The 18,094-nt window shown below is 42.9% G+C and overlaps 1 protein-coding gene across 1 annotated transcript in view; it reads right to left on the reverse strand.

The window, feature by feature from the left end:
* The window catches only part of Ttc27 (tetratricopeptide repeat domain 27), a 144,343-nt gene that overhangs the window by 15,199 nt on the left and 111,050 nt on the right, over positions 1 to 18,094 (reverse strand). The window contains exons 15-16 of the mRNA XM_032908915.1: positions 11,476 to 11,528; positions 7,178 to 7,343 (exon numbers count right to left, since the gene is read on the reverse strand). Of these exons, the coding sequence (XP_032764806.1) occupies positions 7,178 to 7,343; positions 11,476 to 11,528 (219 nt within the window). The remainder of the gene's footprint in view (positions 1 to 7,177; positions 7,344 to 11,475; positions 11,529 to 18,094) is intronic.

Raw genomic sequence — 18,094 nt, forward strand, 5'->3', positions numbered from 1 at the left:
TGGCAGCACTCAGGCAGGCATGGTGCTGAAGAAGTAGCTGAGAGTTCTATATCCAGACCCATAGACACCAGGGAGAGAAAGAGAAAGATACTGGGTCTGGCATGAGCTTGAAATGTTCATCCTTCAACAAAGCCACACCTCCTAATCCTTCCCAGGGCTGGCATTCCCTGGTGTCAAGCAGTCAAACCTAAGGGGCCGTTCTCATTCAAACCACCACAGCCGAGTATTTAAGAGCATGTTCTTGACTTTTCACAGTTCTGTAAATTTGGGGTTTACTTTTGGGTTTTTTTTTTTTTTTTTTTGGTTGTTGTTGTTTGTTTGTTTTGTTTTGCTTCTATTTCTAATTTCACCCTGTGGTGTTCAGAGAAGATACTTTATAAAATATTCCTTTCAAATCTGTTGAGACTAATTTGAGACTTAAGCTCATCTAGAAAGTGCACTGGAGGAAAACACGGAAGGCATAGTTCAGGTTTACACAGTACCTCAGGCATCTGACATTTGCTGCCGTAACTCCACGGGTGCCTCTTCCTAATGTTTCTGTCAACAGGCTGTCTTTATATACCGTGTGCCTCACATGCAGACCAAATTCTTCAAACACACTAATTACAAACTATACAGACAAACCAACTGTAGATAAACCATGTGGAAAACAAAGAGTAGTGCTACAAACTTATTACAACAATGCTTATGCACAGTGCCTAGTGTGGCATGTAGCCTATATCCAGGCTGAGCCATCTATCTGTACTGTACTGTACAGATGTACTGTATCCAGTACATTTTTATTTCATCCAAACACTCAACACTCCTGTCAGAATCTCCTGCAGGGTAGGCTTGTGGTGACAAATCCCTGGAGTTTAAATACTGAGAATGTAATAATTTGCCCCTCATCTGTGTGCATTTTGTTAGGTTGTGTTAAATGGCTTGGGCTGGCCTCACACTGTGATCCCTCTGCCTCAGCCTCCTCAGTACTTGGAATACAGGGCCGCACCCCATTCCCAGCTGCTTGGTTTTGCAGATGTAGGCTTCTTGGCTGGCAGAAGGGCTCCGTGGGGCTTTTGTTGTTTGGTTTTCAGTTTAATGCTCAATGTTTATGTCACACCTCTATCCCAGACCATGCTAGAGGAACGTACTAAGTGCATGACTGTGAGGACCACACTGATCCTGGAAGAGATAAGGCCTCACACATAACCGAGAAGCAATTCTAACATAAACAAATGCTGGCCAGTCTTGGCAAAAGAGCATTTCCATCTCCTCCCCTAACACACTAACCTTGAAGTCCTCAGCCAAATCTCATCACAGTCTTGGCCCGCTGCACAGAGTTCAGCCCTCTGAATGCTGGAGGTCTTCAGAGCAGGAAGGAATAGGACTACCTTGGGTCCTGTTACAAAAACTTCCAGGAGGGCTTCAGGCCAGAGATGAAGGAATTTCCCACCCCACTGTTTGCCCAACTCTGCTCTACTTGGAGATCTCCAAGTAAGACGCTTTTTCCTGTACTGATAACCTAACTCTTGGCTTCCAAAGCCTCCTTAGGAAGAAAAGACAGAAGCTGCTTTGTTCCTTCTCGATAACAGCAAAACTCTAACGAGTTGGGATGGAGCAGTGCTAGGAAGACGGCTCAGTCAATGATTCGCTTGCTTGAAAGCATGAAGCCCTCAGTTTGATCTGCAGGACCCTCGTACCAGGAGTGCTGGTGTGGGCCTATAATCCTAGCACCAGGGAGACAGAGACAGGAGGATGGCTGGGGCTCACTGGCTGTCTATGCTTGCCAAGTACACGGGTTCCAGTTCAGTGAGAGACCTCTCAGAAAATAAGGTGATAAACCACTGAAGGATACGACTAACATAGGACCCTTGGCCTCCACAGGCACATGTGTGCATACTCCATGTGGACACACATGTGCACACACACATATGCATACACACACACACACTCACATACACACACATGCACTCATGCACACACACACACACATGCACACACACACGCACATGCACACACATGCATACACATAAACACATGCATGCATACACACACACAAACACATACACATGCATATGCATACACACACACGCACATGCATATGCATATACACACATGCAAGCACACACACACACACACTCACACACACACACACACACACACACACCCCAGATCTCCAGCCCCAGCTTCCTGCCCTCTACTGCCTGTCAGCTAAAATGCATCAACTTTATTAGCTCGCCCTGCTGAGCTTCAGGCTCCTCCGGTAAAACAGAGATAGCATCTATTTTCCAAAGCTGTAATTTATACAAAGTGGATCTGTTTCCTCTCTCTTTCTCTCAGGTAATACTCAATCATCATTTATTCTCAGACTTTAATTTGGTTGGCAACCTGCCCTGCTGCCCATCAATAGCCTTTTCATGATTCCAAAGAAAATATCAAATAGAAATCTACACAAAGAATACCACCGACACGCAGCTACAGGATAGTTATGGGATACTCGAGAAAGGCGACATGAACTGTGGTGACAGAAATCCCAAGGTTGTTTCTTAGTTGGGGAAAGCGTGGTAGCTCAGCTGACTAAAATGAGACATAAGAGGACTTTGCAGTGACAAAAATGGCAGTCGGGGGGTTGGGGATTTAGCTCAGTGGTACAGCCGCTTGCCTAGCAAGCGCAAGGCCCTGGGTTCGGTCCTCAGCTACAAAAAATAAATAAATAAATAAATAAATAAATAAATAAATAAATAAATAAATAAATAAATAAATAAAATGGCAGTCGGGCTATATAGAATATATGACAGTCGATGTATGATGCTAAAAAATCTCCATGTTTTATTACAAGTAACTCATACTTCAACGAAGAAAACTTTATTAGAAACAATTCACATGCATCTTAATCTAATGAGGAAACATACTTCACATAAGTCTTCCCTCAGACACCAAGGCACATGTCCACGTGACTCTATCCTTCAATTCCCACTAACGATATCCATTTTCTGGCCCTCACTGCAATAGCCTGCACCTTGAACAATCTTTAGTGTCCACTCCAAGTACTGCGTGCTCTGTGAAGATAATCTGTGTTAAGTGGCAAGATCATATACTAAGCACTCAATATGTGTTCCTCCCCCAAACAAATAAGATGTTACTATATAAAACTCAAATTCCTCTTCCAAGCGATTGTCAGCTTACCAAGACTAAGACTAAAAACAAGAGACCAGGAAGAAATGCAGATCACAGAACGTGCCGAGGGCAGCAGCATCTGCACAAGGATTTGTGCTGCTCACTTCACTACAACAGAAACCTGGAAACTGAATGAAGACTAGTTGTGAGCACAAAATCAGGCTCAATGACACTACGTAAGAGTATATATGTCAACACAGATGTTAGAAAGTACAGAGGTTAGAAAAGTAGTGCCATTACAGAATGCTGTTCCCAGGTTTTACCAATCTATACTTCACTCAAAATTAAGAATGAAGAAAACAACAATTCATACAGCTAATACACCCATCCACTTATTCCATTTACAAATACTAGGAGAGAAAAAAAAAACCAAGATAATCTCTCTCTAGTTTATATCACTGTCTATATTAAAATAAATATAAGTGTATACACTTTATATACTCACTATGTGAAAAAATTAAATCACTATAAGCCATATCTACAAGGCTACCAAGAGGACACAGGGAGGAACAGACTGGCTGCTGCCGTGCATGCTGGCAGTGTGTCCAGGGCTACACAGCCAAGCTACTCACAAGGACTCTGTGCCCGAGATAACTCAGGCACTGCAAAGTGACCCTGCCACAGCTGCAGAAACTCACCAGAGCATTAGAGTGGCATGATATTCTATAGAGCGCCATTCCTTCACAGGGCTTCCCCAAGATGCAAAAAGAGACAGGGTCGTCTCACATTATTTCTGCAGCTGAATGTCTGAGACTCTCTACGGTGCTCATGAGGGCAGCCTGGACTGAGCAGTTGCTGGCTATCTAGAAATGACACTCTCCGAGTGTCATAAAGTACAGCTTATCAGAAATGACTGTCTCTCCACTGGTCCAAATGTGCATATCAAGCCTGTGACACCTGCAGAGCACAGCATGCTCTCAACATGCTTCATGCACATTTCACAGAACCGTTTTGTCTCCAGTGCACTTAGTGGGGCTGCAGGAGGGCTATCTTAAAAACCCAAAGGCTACCCTTGGCTACTCTAAAAATCATTCAACTTGGGGTGAAACTAATTTAAAGTTATTAAAATATTCATGCTTATGGATTGGAGAGAGGGCTTAGTGATTAAGAGCACTGGTTGTTCTTCCAGAGGACCCAAGCTCAATTCCCAGAAGCCACACGGAGACTAACTGCTATCTGAAACTCCAGTTCCAGGGAATCCAATGCCATCTTCTAGCCTATATGGGACTGCATACGTGTACCCAGACATACATGCAAGCAAAATACTATACAATAAAAATAAATTTTAAAATATTCATACTTAGGAAAAAGTCACTGTATGAGAGAAAGTTTGTTTTACACAAAGGAAGAAAGGAATAATGAGAAAAAAGAATTTAAAATGTTAACTGGCCATGAGTGTAAATAAAGTATAATAATTTTATTTAGACAGCATACCAAACTTTCACAGAAGCTCACATAAGACAATGAGCTAAGACACACATAGGATTAGAAAATTGTAAACAGAATCCAACACAATTCAGCTGCCCAACACTCAGGAGGCTGGTTCAAGGCTAGCCTGGTCTACATAGTGAGTTACAGGACAGCCAGAGCTATGTAGACTCCCACCCTAACCCCCATGAAAAGAAAGAAACCTCTATGACTAGAGCAGTGAGAAGTTATTAATATGACCACTAAAACGTGCTTGAAAACCCCACTTGAGATAAAAGCTGAGATGTGGCTGAGTGGTTGAGTTCCTGCCTGGCATGTGCAAGGTCCCGGGTTCAGTCCTCAGCACCACAGGATGAGTTAAAGCACGTCAGTTTGTGCTGGGAAACACGAATGGTTATGGTTAGGATTTTTGTTCTTTTTCTGAAACATGCTTAAAGATGCCCCTAAATATGCTTCTTGGGTCCTTTTACTGCTACTTGAGAAAGGTTCCTGAAGTATGTCTAAGTAAATGTTTTTATAATTTCAGGTTTTTTGGTTTGATACAGAACATGCCAAGTAAACAACTCAGGAGTTTTATCGTTAGAACCCAATAACTACTCTCAAGAGTGCTTTTGTTAAAACCTGACACTGTGACTCCTGTTTCCTCTCACCCACACACTCACAACCACGGCAGTACCGTCCACACACCAATAACAAGTTGTTTCTTCCTGTGGGAGAGGGAGGAGGCCCCAGCCCTGTGACAGGTTAGAAAGAAATACAAGCCCGCCAATCCTACTCAGATACTACACTGGCAAGAGACAGGAGCCATCCAGACAGAACCTGCTTCTTTCTGAACACCAGTTCTGTATTTTCTTGCCTTTTTCTGCAATCTTTATCTCTGTCTAATTAGTTAATTAGCATAATTAGTAGAGCACAGTCAATAGAGACCAGCATTACCACAGTGACTCCATAACTCTTATAACACAAAAGACATGCCTTTTCAAAATAACCTTTAGAAGGCTATTTTATCTAAACCATGAGTTCCTTTCAAATTAAGTGACAGGGAGTGGAGACACATATACACATACATTCCAGTGTCACATATATCCTACAATAGCACAAATGTATGCCACACAGCTGTGGTGAGAATTATTAAATGAGCTAATACATGCAAAGGACCAAAATAGTATCTAACACAGCCAGCTTTCAGTCATTACTTCACCACATTCCATGTGACCTGCCCACCATGTTCCTTAGAAAGCAGGGAAGGGTGAGTGGCAGAGAACACAGAAAAGGTTCCCACCTTTTGTGCTTCCATACCACCCGCCACACACGTCCAGCTCCTACTCTATTACAAGAGAAAGCTCTAGACTGGGCTAGATTCTCTTTATAGAATTAACCACTCAGTGTCAAGCATGAATGGATGATCAGGGCTTTTCCTGGATCCTTAAAATCAAGCCAAAGAGCCAATGTTAACAGTCCTTCGTGCATAGATGGATCACTGAGGGTTGAGGGGACAGACTTAGACTAGAAGAGCAATCCCGCTCACACCAGAAAGAACGTGGATGAAAGACAGAAGAGAAGCAAACGACGGCAGAAAAATGGGGTCAGATTGACTTCACACAGCCTTGCATTTAAAGCAATTACTATATCTAAAATGCAATCCCTTCTTTCTACAATGGACATTTACAAAGAAAAGATGGTGGAGGAAGAGAAAGAGAAGGAGAACCAACAGAAAGTTCAGACCTCTCTTCCATGTGGGTAGTTTTACTTGAAGTTATCGATTTTCCCAGTAAACCCAAGACTTAAAGTTAACTTGGCCAGTGACACAGCTGTGCTTTCAAGACACATACATGAGCCAAACAGGGCATTAACACAGGACTGTGATAAGCTCTGTTTGGAACTGAGGTATGTACCTCATGAGATCTGCAAGGCATTATCATATGTTGATGTGGCATTTGTGTGTGTTCTATATTGTCTTTATAATTTCTAATCAATCATTTTAAATAGCATATGTTAACTGTTACAAGACCTGAAGAGTTAAGTAGTTTTCCAGACTTCTCACTTCATAAGCCATAAACCCTTGAGAATTTTCTCTTCTGTACACCATCTTCTATTATAATTCAGCCCCAAAGGTCTTGTTTATTCAATTCTATTAGACAGCAAACATGGCGGATGCAATCTCCAATACTCTCTTTAATAATAACTTCATCTAACCAAAATGACCATCTCTTTAAGTGTTGTAAACAACCCTCAGAAAGCATGCAGCAAACACTACATGAATCCATACAGAATTTACTCCCACTACTACAAACCAGAGGGCAGGGATATCCCAAAGTAGTGAGTAATGCAAAGCCCTTTCTATTTCATGTCTGCACACGGACAGTATGCATGTAAACGGTACGTCAGATCGGCACAGCTGAGCGGCAGCAATACTGTGTGTGATGGCCTCAGGACACTCAACATCGAAACGCCAGATGTGTGACTGGAAAGACTAACTAAAGAACTAAAATGCTGTTTATATATACTTCATGTGCTTCATAGGAAAGAAAACAACGTACACCATAGAGGTTCAGTACAGAACCCACACTAAAACAACCAAGTGTGACCCTACCTGAACATCTTTGTATTTGTCTCGCAGGTCCAGGAGCCGGTGGTAAGCTTTGATGGCCTCCCCAAACTCCCCGACGTCAGTGCTGGTGAGGATGTAGTTTTCCCAGATTTGCCAGTGTTCATAGTTACACTTGAGAGCTTCTTGTAACGTTCTAAAAGCTTTGACTCTGTGGAAGGTCAAATTTCAAATAAATGAACAGCCAAGTCTTTTCAGTTAGGATAAATCATGGCTAAGTACATAAGAACATGAATGTGGATATCTTGTGTTACTATATCACTTGGGAATCAGATGTCTACATATACAAAATCACCAGTACAGTCCAGTAAGGATCTGAGGTACACATAGCACTCTATGGGAATATGTCCTCCCTGACTTATTTACTACTCACAACCTCAACATTGCCCCAAGAAACCATAAATTCAAGTCCAGACTCCAACCTAGAGTAAACCACCCAGTAAGGCTGCAATCCCTCGATGCAAATAGTAGGAAGCAGGGCAGTGGTCAGGGTGACCGTGAGGTCAGAATAAAAATCTCCTCACACTCTAAATAAATCTACCAAACAAATTCTACAACTTTGGGGGCGAGGGGAGAGAGTCTATACAAAGATAGGACAGTGAACAAAATCACCCAACAGGACATAAAATTATTAAATTTAAGGCCAATTTTTAAAATAATTTTTTTGTTATGTGTATGGGCGGTTCTGCCTATCTGTATGTCTGTGCTCCATGAGCACATCTGAAGGGTGTGGAGGCCAGAAGAAGGGATCAGATCTCCTGAAGCTGGAGTTGCAGATGGCTGTTCTGCCTTGTAAGCACCAGAAATAGAATCCAGGTCTCTGGAAGAGCGGCCAGCACATCCTTAACCACTGACCCTGAGCTACTGTTAATCTATCAAAACCAGGAGCCCATCAGAGGGGAGCAAGAGGTGTTAGGTAGGTAGAGTGGGGGATGTGTGCAAAAGGACATACATGACAGACAAGCATGAAGGTGACACCTGGACAGACAGAGAGGGAAGGGGGGAGTGGAGGGAGGAGCGACAAAAGCCAATTTGGTTTGAAAAGTTCCATAACGAAACTTTATTCTTTGTATTTTTTTTTTTTAGAAGAAGAAGGGGAGGAGGAGGATGAAGAGGAGGAAGAAGAGGAGGAGGAAGAGGAAGGGGAGGAGGAGGAGGCGGAGGAGAAATCTGTTAAGCCTTGAACATATTTGTTTCAAAATATGCCCAGGGACAAGGCAAGGGTATACCCTGGAAAAGAACAGAAGAAACAGCACTCAGCATGTGTCTAATACCACATTATATGTAACTCAAGACAACACTGGTGAACTGGAAAAGAATGCTGAGTTTGCCAAAATCCAAATTTAAAAAAAAAAATAAACAAAGAGAAAGGAAACAGAGGAAGGAATAAGACTTAAATATAAATCCAATAGAAATTCCAGAATATAGGAATGCAAGTAAGTGCCAGGATGCTATGTATCAAAGATGGTGGCTGAACATTTTTCAGAACCAAGCAAAGATCCTAATTCTTTGGTCAAAAAAGTATACAGAAGATTCTAAGCAATACAGATATATAAAGTAAAATTATAAAACATGAAGATATCCTAATATTTAGAGAGGAATAACAACTGGGAAACAGTAGGTATTTCACCAGCGAGACGATAGAAAGCAATAAAACACGTAATTCTGTTAACACGCCGAGTGAAATTAAGTTAACCTAAACTTTTGTAACCTGCTAAACTCGCCACTCAAAAAGAAATGTAAAGTCAAACACATTTAAATGTACAAAGACTAAGGTAGTATTGACTGATCCCAATTTAAAGAACTGCTAAAGGATCCTTCCTTGTAAAAATAAAAAGAAATCTCAAAAATGAAAAAAAGTAGTTTTCAAAATTCAGATGGACTGTTGCTACAGACTGTCTCCTTTCGCCACCTTGTACCACTGTTTCCCTTGTAACAGCAGGTATTGAGACTCCTCTGCTCTCCTGCTTACAAAGTAGTGAGCATCAAGTCATCTTCTTGAAGAACTATTAAACTGGCAATAATCAATGATACAGGATATCTGTATGCCCCAATCACAGGTTCCCCAGTTCAAAACTTTTAATGAGGGGGAAGTAGGGAGCTGGCTTTGTCTACAAAGCATCTTCTTGCAAGCATAAGAATCTGTGTTTGATCCCCAGACCCACATAAAAATAATGGGTATGGTGATGTCTACTTATAATCTCAACTGGAGGAAGTGGGGCTCAGAGGATCCCTGGGATTCATTGGCCAGTCGGTTTGGCCTGATTTGTGAGCTCTGGGCCAATGAGAAACCCTGTTTCAAAGTGGGTGGACGGTTGTTTCTGAACATGACACCCAGAGCTGTCATCCATCCTCTACACACATGTGCACACACATGCACTGAAATGAATTGTTTGCATTTCTCTTTCGGTAGGAATAGCTTTTTCATAAGAAGTTTCATCCCTTGGAGTCCCTGATCCTGCACACTGCATGATTGAGAAGTTAGACTATGACAGTTATACGTGTGGGAAATATTTCCAAGGGTCCTGATATCTGGGGCGAGCAGACGGAAAGGAGTAAAGGACACAGTAGTGATCACAACAGAACAGATGAGACCATTTGGGGATATAAATATTGTTTTGAGGAGAACAGTAATTTTCTCTGAAATAATTTCACGAATCAAACATTACTTCTGTCTAGAGTCACAGTAAACAAATGAAAGCAGACAATTCAGGCTACTCTAGAAGAAGACCTAGGTTCTCTTATCAGCATTCCTGTGGCATTCATGACCATCTGTAAGTCCAGTTCCAGGGGCTTCCAATGCCCTCTTCTGGGCGTTGTGGGCACCAGGCATGAACATGATATGTATACATACAAGCAAAGACTCATACGCATAGAATAAAAACAAATGAATCTTAAAAAAAAAAAAAAAAGAGTCTCACTACACTACATACAGGATTATCTTACAGAAAACTGACCAGATCCCACTATAACCAACCCCCGCTGCCCTAGAGCAGCAGGTATCCAGTAAGCATGAACACAGCCCACTGTAATCAAGAACAATGTGATGTTTAAGAGAATGGTAGAACGAAGTGACATCCGAGAGCAGAGGAGGCATTCCATGATCTCAGTGTGAACTGGCCTTTATATCTTCAGGAATATCTCGTGACCAAGTCTGAGAGCAAGGCTACACAAAACTGGAAAGCTCGCCCCCATTACACTAAAGCTCTGCAGCAGCAACGCTTTTCTCTGCACATCCTTCATTCTCACAGCCAGTCCACAGCCACTGGGCTGCCACCGGCGCCTGTCCTTTCTGATTCCACTCCAGTTACCTCGTGTCGGGACTGTTTATCTGGTTTCCCAGCTTCCCGTCCCCTCTCTACTCTGCCTCATACACCGCCTCCTGTGTATCTTCCCAAACGCTTCTCGGTTATTTCCCTACCAAACTCTCCAGCCCTCCCCGACAGGATGGTCCCAACATATCAGGTGATCAGAAGCCACAGAGAGTGGAGAGCGACCTACTTTTCATTCCTTCCTTTTCATTAGAGCTCACACTACTCCACAGCTGGACTATTACTTTACTGTCACCTCCTAAAATACTGTCACCTCCTAAAATAATCTCCTCACTTATATCACTACATGTGGCCACATGACTTCCTTTGCCCAAAAGGCGTCCTTCTGCCCTTTCCACACGTCCTTCCAACCTAGCTTCAGTCTGAGGCAAGCATCCTTGAACCAGGATCACAAGCCTTCTCTTCTGAGATCTTCAGGGCTAAGTCAGTTCCCGACACACATGGACGCCTACTTTACCACAGCTCTCTCTGCAGACAGACGCCTGCTCGACCACAACTCCCTTTGCATTCTGGTCTTATGTCACCACACATGGCTTATATTGCTAATCAATTTTTACAATAATATTGCAGATTGTTTTATTTCTTAAATCTACATCTCCAGAAAAAAAAATGGGTCACATTCACATTTTATAAAAATGTCTAAGACAAGCAGTTAATGAGAAAACTACCTGTTGAGTTGACCAACTACAGGTCTGTGTGGTTTTAATCATGTAATGAAATTCAGGGTGAAACACTTGGGCAACAAATACCAATTTCAAGAGATTTATCTTATTATTTATAGTGTACACTTCATCATACATTAAATGTTTTCGAGAAATAACTATACAATTAGATTCAAAGGTTCATTAAGTTACTCTAACTTATGTACAAGGATAGAAAAGAGAGTCAGACACAGATTTACGTATTCAGTTGAAGAAAATCAAGTTCTTCGCATTTGTCTTGTGTACTTACTTTTGTTTCAGTCGAATATAGGAAGTGGATAAATTGTTCCAAGCCTCAGCATTCTAAAATAACAGATAATCCAGTTAGAGAATGTTCTTAGGTAAGACACTTGCTAAAACCAAAATATAGCCCATTTTCCTAGTCTGTTATGTACCCCGAAAAAAAAATTGCAATTTTTAATAATGTATGTAAAAGTGAAAAAGGCATAAAGCTAAATTAAACTTTATTTTTATGCCTCATAGAAAAAATTTTAAAACCTAAACCAATGGCATAGCCATCACAGCACTGACTCAGAGTTCAGTTAAATTTTTATTTTGAAGTTTTGACATACAAAGTAGTTGGAAATTCACAATATAATTTAACTAATATGTCCATTTTATGTATTCAAGTAAAATCAAGACTTACATAAATACTGATTCTAATAAGAATGTTATGAATCTTACTTTATTCTATGTTTTAATAAAATATAGTTCCTAACTGCCGCACATAGGATTTTAAAGTTAAATGGTACTGACTGCCCTTTCTAGATGTGGCAAAGCTAGTAACTGGCTAGCCTTCTCACCATAAAAATCTACAAAGTAGACAAAATAAGATCTGTTTGGGGAGTCAGACGGCAGTGGCCCAGGAGTGACCCTGGAGGAAAAAGCACTAAGGTGTGTCAGCAGTCAGCACGGCCTCTGTCCACAGACGCACTCAGGGCTCCCACACAGACAGGCAGACACGATCACAGCAAGTAAGCCCACTGGGATGAAGAAAGGCTGCAGGGCTGAGAAGGCAGCTGGAATCTGCAGCTAAGCACCATGGGAGAGAGGTACAAGAGCAAGTTCTAGAAAGTTCAGTAAATACTCCCCACCCCCACCCCCCAATCCAAGGCTGGGCCAAGAGCTTTACTACATGGCAAAATTTTCTGAGATCTGAAAGGAAAAAATTGACTGTCAAAATGCTTTGTGCTGAAAATACTGGAGGCCACACAGTGCTAGGAGTTTCAAGGTCTGACCAAGCAGGAGTAAGAGTTCTGGCTGTCTAACCATGACTCAGCTCAATCCAAGAGAGCGTACCTCCGAACAGAAGGACTGTCATAATTAGGAGACAACAGCCCAGAACCTATCCTGACAAAGCTTAACTCAAGATAATCCACAAGTACCTTAACTGAATGTCAAAACAAAACTGTCTCCCCAAGGGAAATGAGGAGATACAGAGACTTAACAGCCACACCCAGTGTAGCCAGGCAGGAGGCAAATCCCAGCACTGAGGAAGCAGAGGCTGGAGGCAGGAACTTTCAGGTCAGCCTGGGTTACCCAAATGACCTATGTAGGGAAGATGCTGTCTCAAAGGAGAAGACAGAACTGAAGGAAGAAGAGAGGGAGGGGAGGGCCAAATAAATTGGTAAAGATGCCAAGAAGCAGGAAAGTTCCATCCATAACCAAAGGAAAGATTAGTAAAAATAGAAGAAAAAATGCAAGAGCTGCTGACATACACATAAAGACTTGATAATGCGTATTAAAGTATATTCAAAGACTCGGAAGTCTTGAAGACAATGACGGGGCAGGACCGAGAGCAGGACAGCTGCTGGAAGGACCAAAGGGAAAGGAAATGCTTCAACCCCACAGCTGTAATTAGCTCAAGGGACGCTGCATGGCCTGCGGGAAATTACAGGAGGAGCACCTCTCACGCTGAAGGATGAGCAAAGGGAAGTATGACGGGAAAGAGGCCGGACAGCTCAGTAGTGTAAGATTCTTACAATCAGAGTGCAGAGAGAGAGGAGAGAGGCCAGGGCAACTCACTCAGAGCCTGTGTAGTAGGTATGAGGCCCAAGTCCAACCATCATCATCAGTACACTGAAGAAACAATGGTCAAAGATTCTCCAATTTGATGAAACTTATTAGTGTCCATAAACCTAAAATATTTAAAAGTCCCCAAGAAAGGCAGATACAAAGAAAAAAAATAGTACCTTTTTCAAAAGGTTAAAAAAACAATCATAGAGGCAGATATAATAAAGAGATACTATACACGAGAGGGGAAATGTGTCCAAAATACACAGTTAACATATAAAAAGCAATTATTTTTCTAAGTTCTTCTAATATACTACAATTTCTAAGTTCTGCTAATATATTACAAAATAAGATTTAAACCCAGCAATACTTATAACAGGATCAAGCGATTTCAATTCAGGTTTTCACAAACTATGCCCACATAAAGACTTGTGTAAAATCTCCACAACAGAATGGCTCTGCATTCTACTGTAAAAATGATGCAAAGACCCTTCAACAGGATGAGGCATGCACTGTAGACGCCACAAGGCATTAAAACTTCTGTATTATCTGAATAAATTCCTAATGTACAATTTTATTAATGTGAAGATGCAAAATAACATATAAAGAAAAACTTTATAGCACAGCTACTAAGGGACACAGAAGGAGTTCAGGGTGACAGGAGGGAGGGCATCAGGGAGCTGCTGGGGGCAGTGGAGTTTAAAAACCGTGCAGACTGTTCTCTTGACTCTGTGCAGCCTTAAAGTCACACTGTGCTGAAAGGCCAAGGAGGACAGTGACGGAGGTGCTATCTGGGTCCCATTTCACACATACAGTTTACTGTGCCTTTGAGATGAAGGACGGACTCTGAAAGGCAGGAGTGCATTAAACAAACGCCTCTTATCAATATGATCTTCTTCATCCTCATTAGACCCAGAAAAGTTAGGTTAGCATTTCAAACATTTATAAAATCCAAAGATGGATGGTTGAGTAAAGTCCTCACTGCACATGCAAGAGAACCTGGGTTCGGAAGCCCAGAGCCCATGTGCAGAGAGAGCATAGTGTGGTGATCTGTACCTGTAACCCTGCACTGGGAATTAGCAAGGGGGTCTCCAGAGCTCATGTGCCAGGCTCAGGGAGAGACCTTGACTCAAGGAAACAAATGATGCCAATTTATGGCCTCCAGATACTCACGCACAGGTACATACACACTCAAATGTGATGCTCCCCAACACACACAGTGAGGGGAGAGATCTAACCAACCATAGACGGGTATGCACACTGAAAAGACGAAATGTGATGACTTAGAAAGCTGACAACAGGGTCCATTTTGGATGGCGTCAAACATCTGAAACATAGTCTGACACCATAATCTTTCTTTTTTGTTCATAATTTGCAAGTAAGTTTTTTGTGGCCTATTGACAATAATGCTCTACAGAATAAGATAAGAATTATGGTCAGATGCACAAGGGCTTGTGTGGCTAATTCTTCTGTCACAGAATATCTGCATCCCTTGTTTGTAGGACGGAAGAGGGGAGAGGGGAGAAATGAAGAGAAGGGAGAGGAAGCAGGAGCCTGGCATGGTGCTTCAGCAGACTACGGTGCTCACTGCCAGGCCTAATAACTTGTGTTTGATCATTGCCACCCACGAGGTAGGAGGAGAAAAACCAACCCCACATGAAGGCTGTCCTCTGACCTCCACATGCATGCCCTGCCCTGCCCTGCCATGCCATGCACATTATCCCCCAACACACAAAAACACAGATGGAGGGAGGCAGACATCTGGCTGGGAGTTAATCTTAGAAAAAAGAAGAGCGAGCACAGATTTAGGTTCTCCACGCTCATGGTAACAATGCTACTGTGCAGACTAAATGAAACCCTTAGTAATATCTCAGCTACCTTTTTTTTAATCAGAAGTTGACATTAAAGTTCAACATGGAAAACTAAGGGGCCCTGAACAGCCAAAGGAACTGTGAAAGAGTCTGGGTGTCCACACTCACCATACATTCATATTCATATTCATATTCTCTCCCCCTCTCTCCCTCCCCTCCCCCTCTGTCTCTCTCTCTCTCTCTCTCTCTCTCTCTCTCTCTCTCTCTCTCTCCCCATCCCCCTCTCTCTCCCCCTCTCTCCCTTTCTCTCTCCTCTCCCCCTCCTCTCTCCCTCTCCTCCCTCTCTCCTGTCTCCTCTCTCGTCTCTCTCTCTCTCCCCCTCTCCCTCTCTTCCTCCCCTCTTTCTCCCTCTCCCCCCCCTCTCTCTCCCCTCTCCCTCTCCCCCACCTCTCTCTCCCTCTTTCCCTCTCCTCCTCTCTCTCTCCTCTCTCTCTCTGGTTTCTCTCAAGACAGGGTATCTCTGTGTAGCCCAGGATGTCCTGTAGACCAGGCAGACCTCATACTCAGAAATCCGCCTGCCTCTGCCTTCGAGTGCTAAGATTAAAGGCGTGCACTCCCCATTCTTAAACCTCCCCTCAAAGCTTCTGTGAGTGGTGCTCAGCACACACAGACAACAGCTGATGAAATCTAACTGATATCTATGTGTAAAAGAATGAAACTGAACCCTTCCTTATGTTAAAAACAAAACTTAAGTAGTCTAGCACTGAAACTACACGAACTCTTAGAAGAAAAGGTAGAAACAGTACTGAGATTATAGCTCAGTGGTCAAGCAGTTGCCTAGCCCCCCAAACCCCAAGTTCAAGCTCCAATAACGAAAGAAAAGGGGCAGAGGTCAGTCTTGAGATCTTAGCTTTGGCGATGGATCAGAAATAAAGAGAAAGAACAGATGAGTAAGATGTCAGTGAACCATGAGTTCAAGGCCAGCCAGCCTGAGCTGCATAGGGAGATCGAGGATGGCACAGGCAATAACAAGACCTGGTCTCCAAAAATTCGAACCAAACAAATACAAAAAAAAATAATGTTAAGTTTTTGGGTCAACAAGATGGCTCAGTAGGTTAAACCTGAGGTTCTGAGCTGGATCCCCAGAACTCATAGGAGTGAACCAACTCCAGAGAGCTGTCCTCTGATCTCTTCATGCACGCCACACATAACACACACACACACACACACTCACATCCTACACACATACACACACATTCACATACACACGCACATACATACACATGACCACATATATATACACGTACACACATACACACATGTACACACATAAACACACATACATGCACACACACATACATACACACATATACACGCACACACACACACACTCGCTCATGAATACACACACATACACACACACATGCACACACACACATACACACACAAGCACACACATACATACATACACACACACGCACACACGTACACGCACACAGGCACACACACACACACAGGCACACATAAATAAATAAATAAATAAATAAATAAATAAATAAATAAATAAATAAATAATAAAATAAGGGTGAGAAAGCTGTCTCAGCAGGTAAAGGCATCTGATGCCATGCCTGACAGCCTCAGTTCCCTGGATACACATGATGGAAGCAGAGAACTAGCTTCAACAAGCTGTCATATGACCTGCACACGGGTGTGGTGGCACTTACACTCAAGCATGCGTACACACACACACACACACACACACACACACACACACACACACGCAGAGGCACATACATGCACACACACAGATGCTCACGCAGTAAGTTGATCCTAAAAACAAAGTAAGAGAGGGCCCGGGGAGGTGGCTCAGCAGTTGAGAGCACTTGATGCTCTTACAGAGGGCCCAGGTTCAATCAACATGGCAGCTCACCACTGTTTCTAATGCCAGTTCCGGAGGATCTGATGGCCTCTTCTGGCCTCCATGGGCACTAAGCACTCATGAAAGGCACAGATATATGTGCCGGCAAAACATCCATATACATAAAATAAAATGTATAATTGTTGTTACTTTAAAGGGCATTATGAAGAGAGAGAGAAGGGGCTGGAGGGATAGCTCAGCAGGTGAGAACACGTATTGCTCTCGCAGAGGCGTAGGTTTGATTTCCAGAATCCACATGGGTTCACAGCATGTGTAACTCCAGTGCCAGAGATCTGATGCCTTCTTCTGACCTCTTCTGCATGCAAGCACCAGACGCACACGCAGTGCACATACATACATGCAGGCAAAGTAAAAACACAAAACACGGAGGGCAATACCTACCACTCATAGGTGACTTATAGTTAGAATACACAAAGAATCCTTACAACTCAACAATAGCTAACAACTGTTTACATGGGCAAAAGATGTGAATAAACACTCCCCAAAGAAGACATTAAATCAGCCAATGAACATGTAAAAATGTCCAGCATGTTATCCATGAAGAAGCCACTGAAGCCATGAAATACACCCAAGAGAAGGTAGCAAGTGATGGCAGAGACGCTGAGAAACTGGAATCTTTGCTCACTGCTGGCAAGTACATTAAAAATGCTTCACTCCTTCTTTAAAAGGGGGACAAGAATACCCTTGGCAGGGAATAGGGAGGCAAAGTTTAGAACAGAGGCAGAAGGAACACCCATTCAGAGCCTGCCCCACATGTGGCCCATGCATATACAGCCATCCAATTAGACAAGATGGATAAAGCAAAGAAGTGCAGGCCGACAGGAGCCGGATGTAGATCTCTCCCGAGAGACACAGCCAGAATACAGCAAACACATAGGTGAACACCAGCAGCAAACTACTGAACTGAGAACAGGACCCCCGTTGAAGGAATCAGAGAAAGGACTGGAAGAGCTTGAAGGGGCTCGAGACCCCATATGAACAACAATGCCAACCAGGGACTAAGCCACTACCCAAAGACTATACATGGACTGACCTTGGGCTCCAACCTCATAGGTGGCAATGCATAGCCTAGTAAGAGCACCAGTGGAAGGGGAAGCCCTGGGTCC

Source organism: Rattus rattus, chromosome 7 (assembly GCF_011064425.1).
Source record: "Rattus rattus isolate New Zealand chromosome 7, Rrattus_CSIRO_v1, whole genome shotgun sequence".
Lineage (NCBI taxonomy): Eukaryota > Metazoa > Chordata > Mammalia > Rodentia > Muridae > Rattus > Rattus rattus.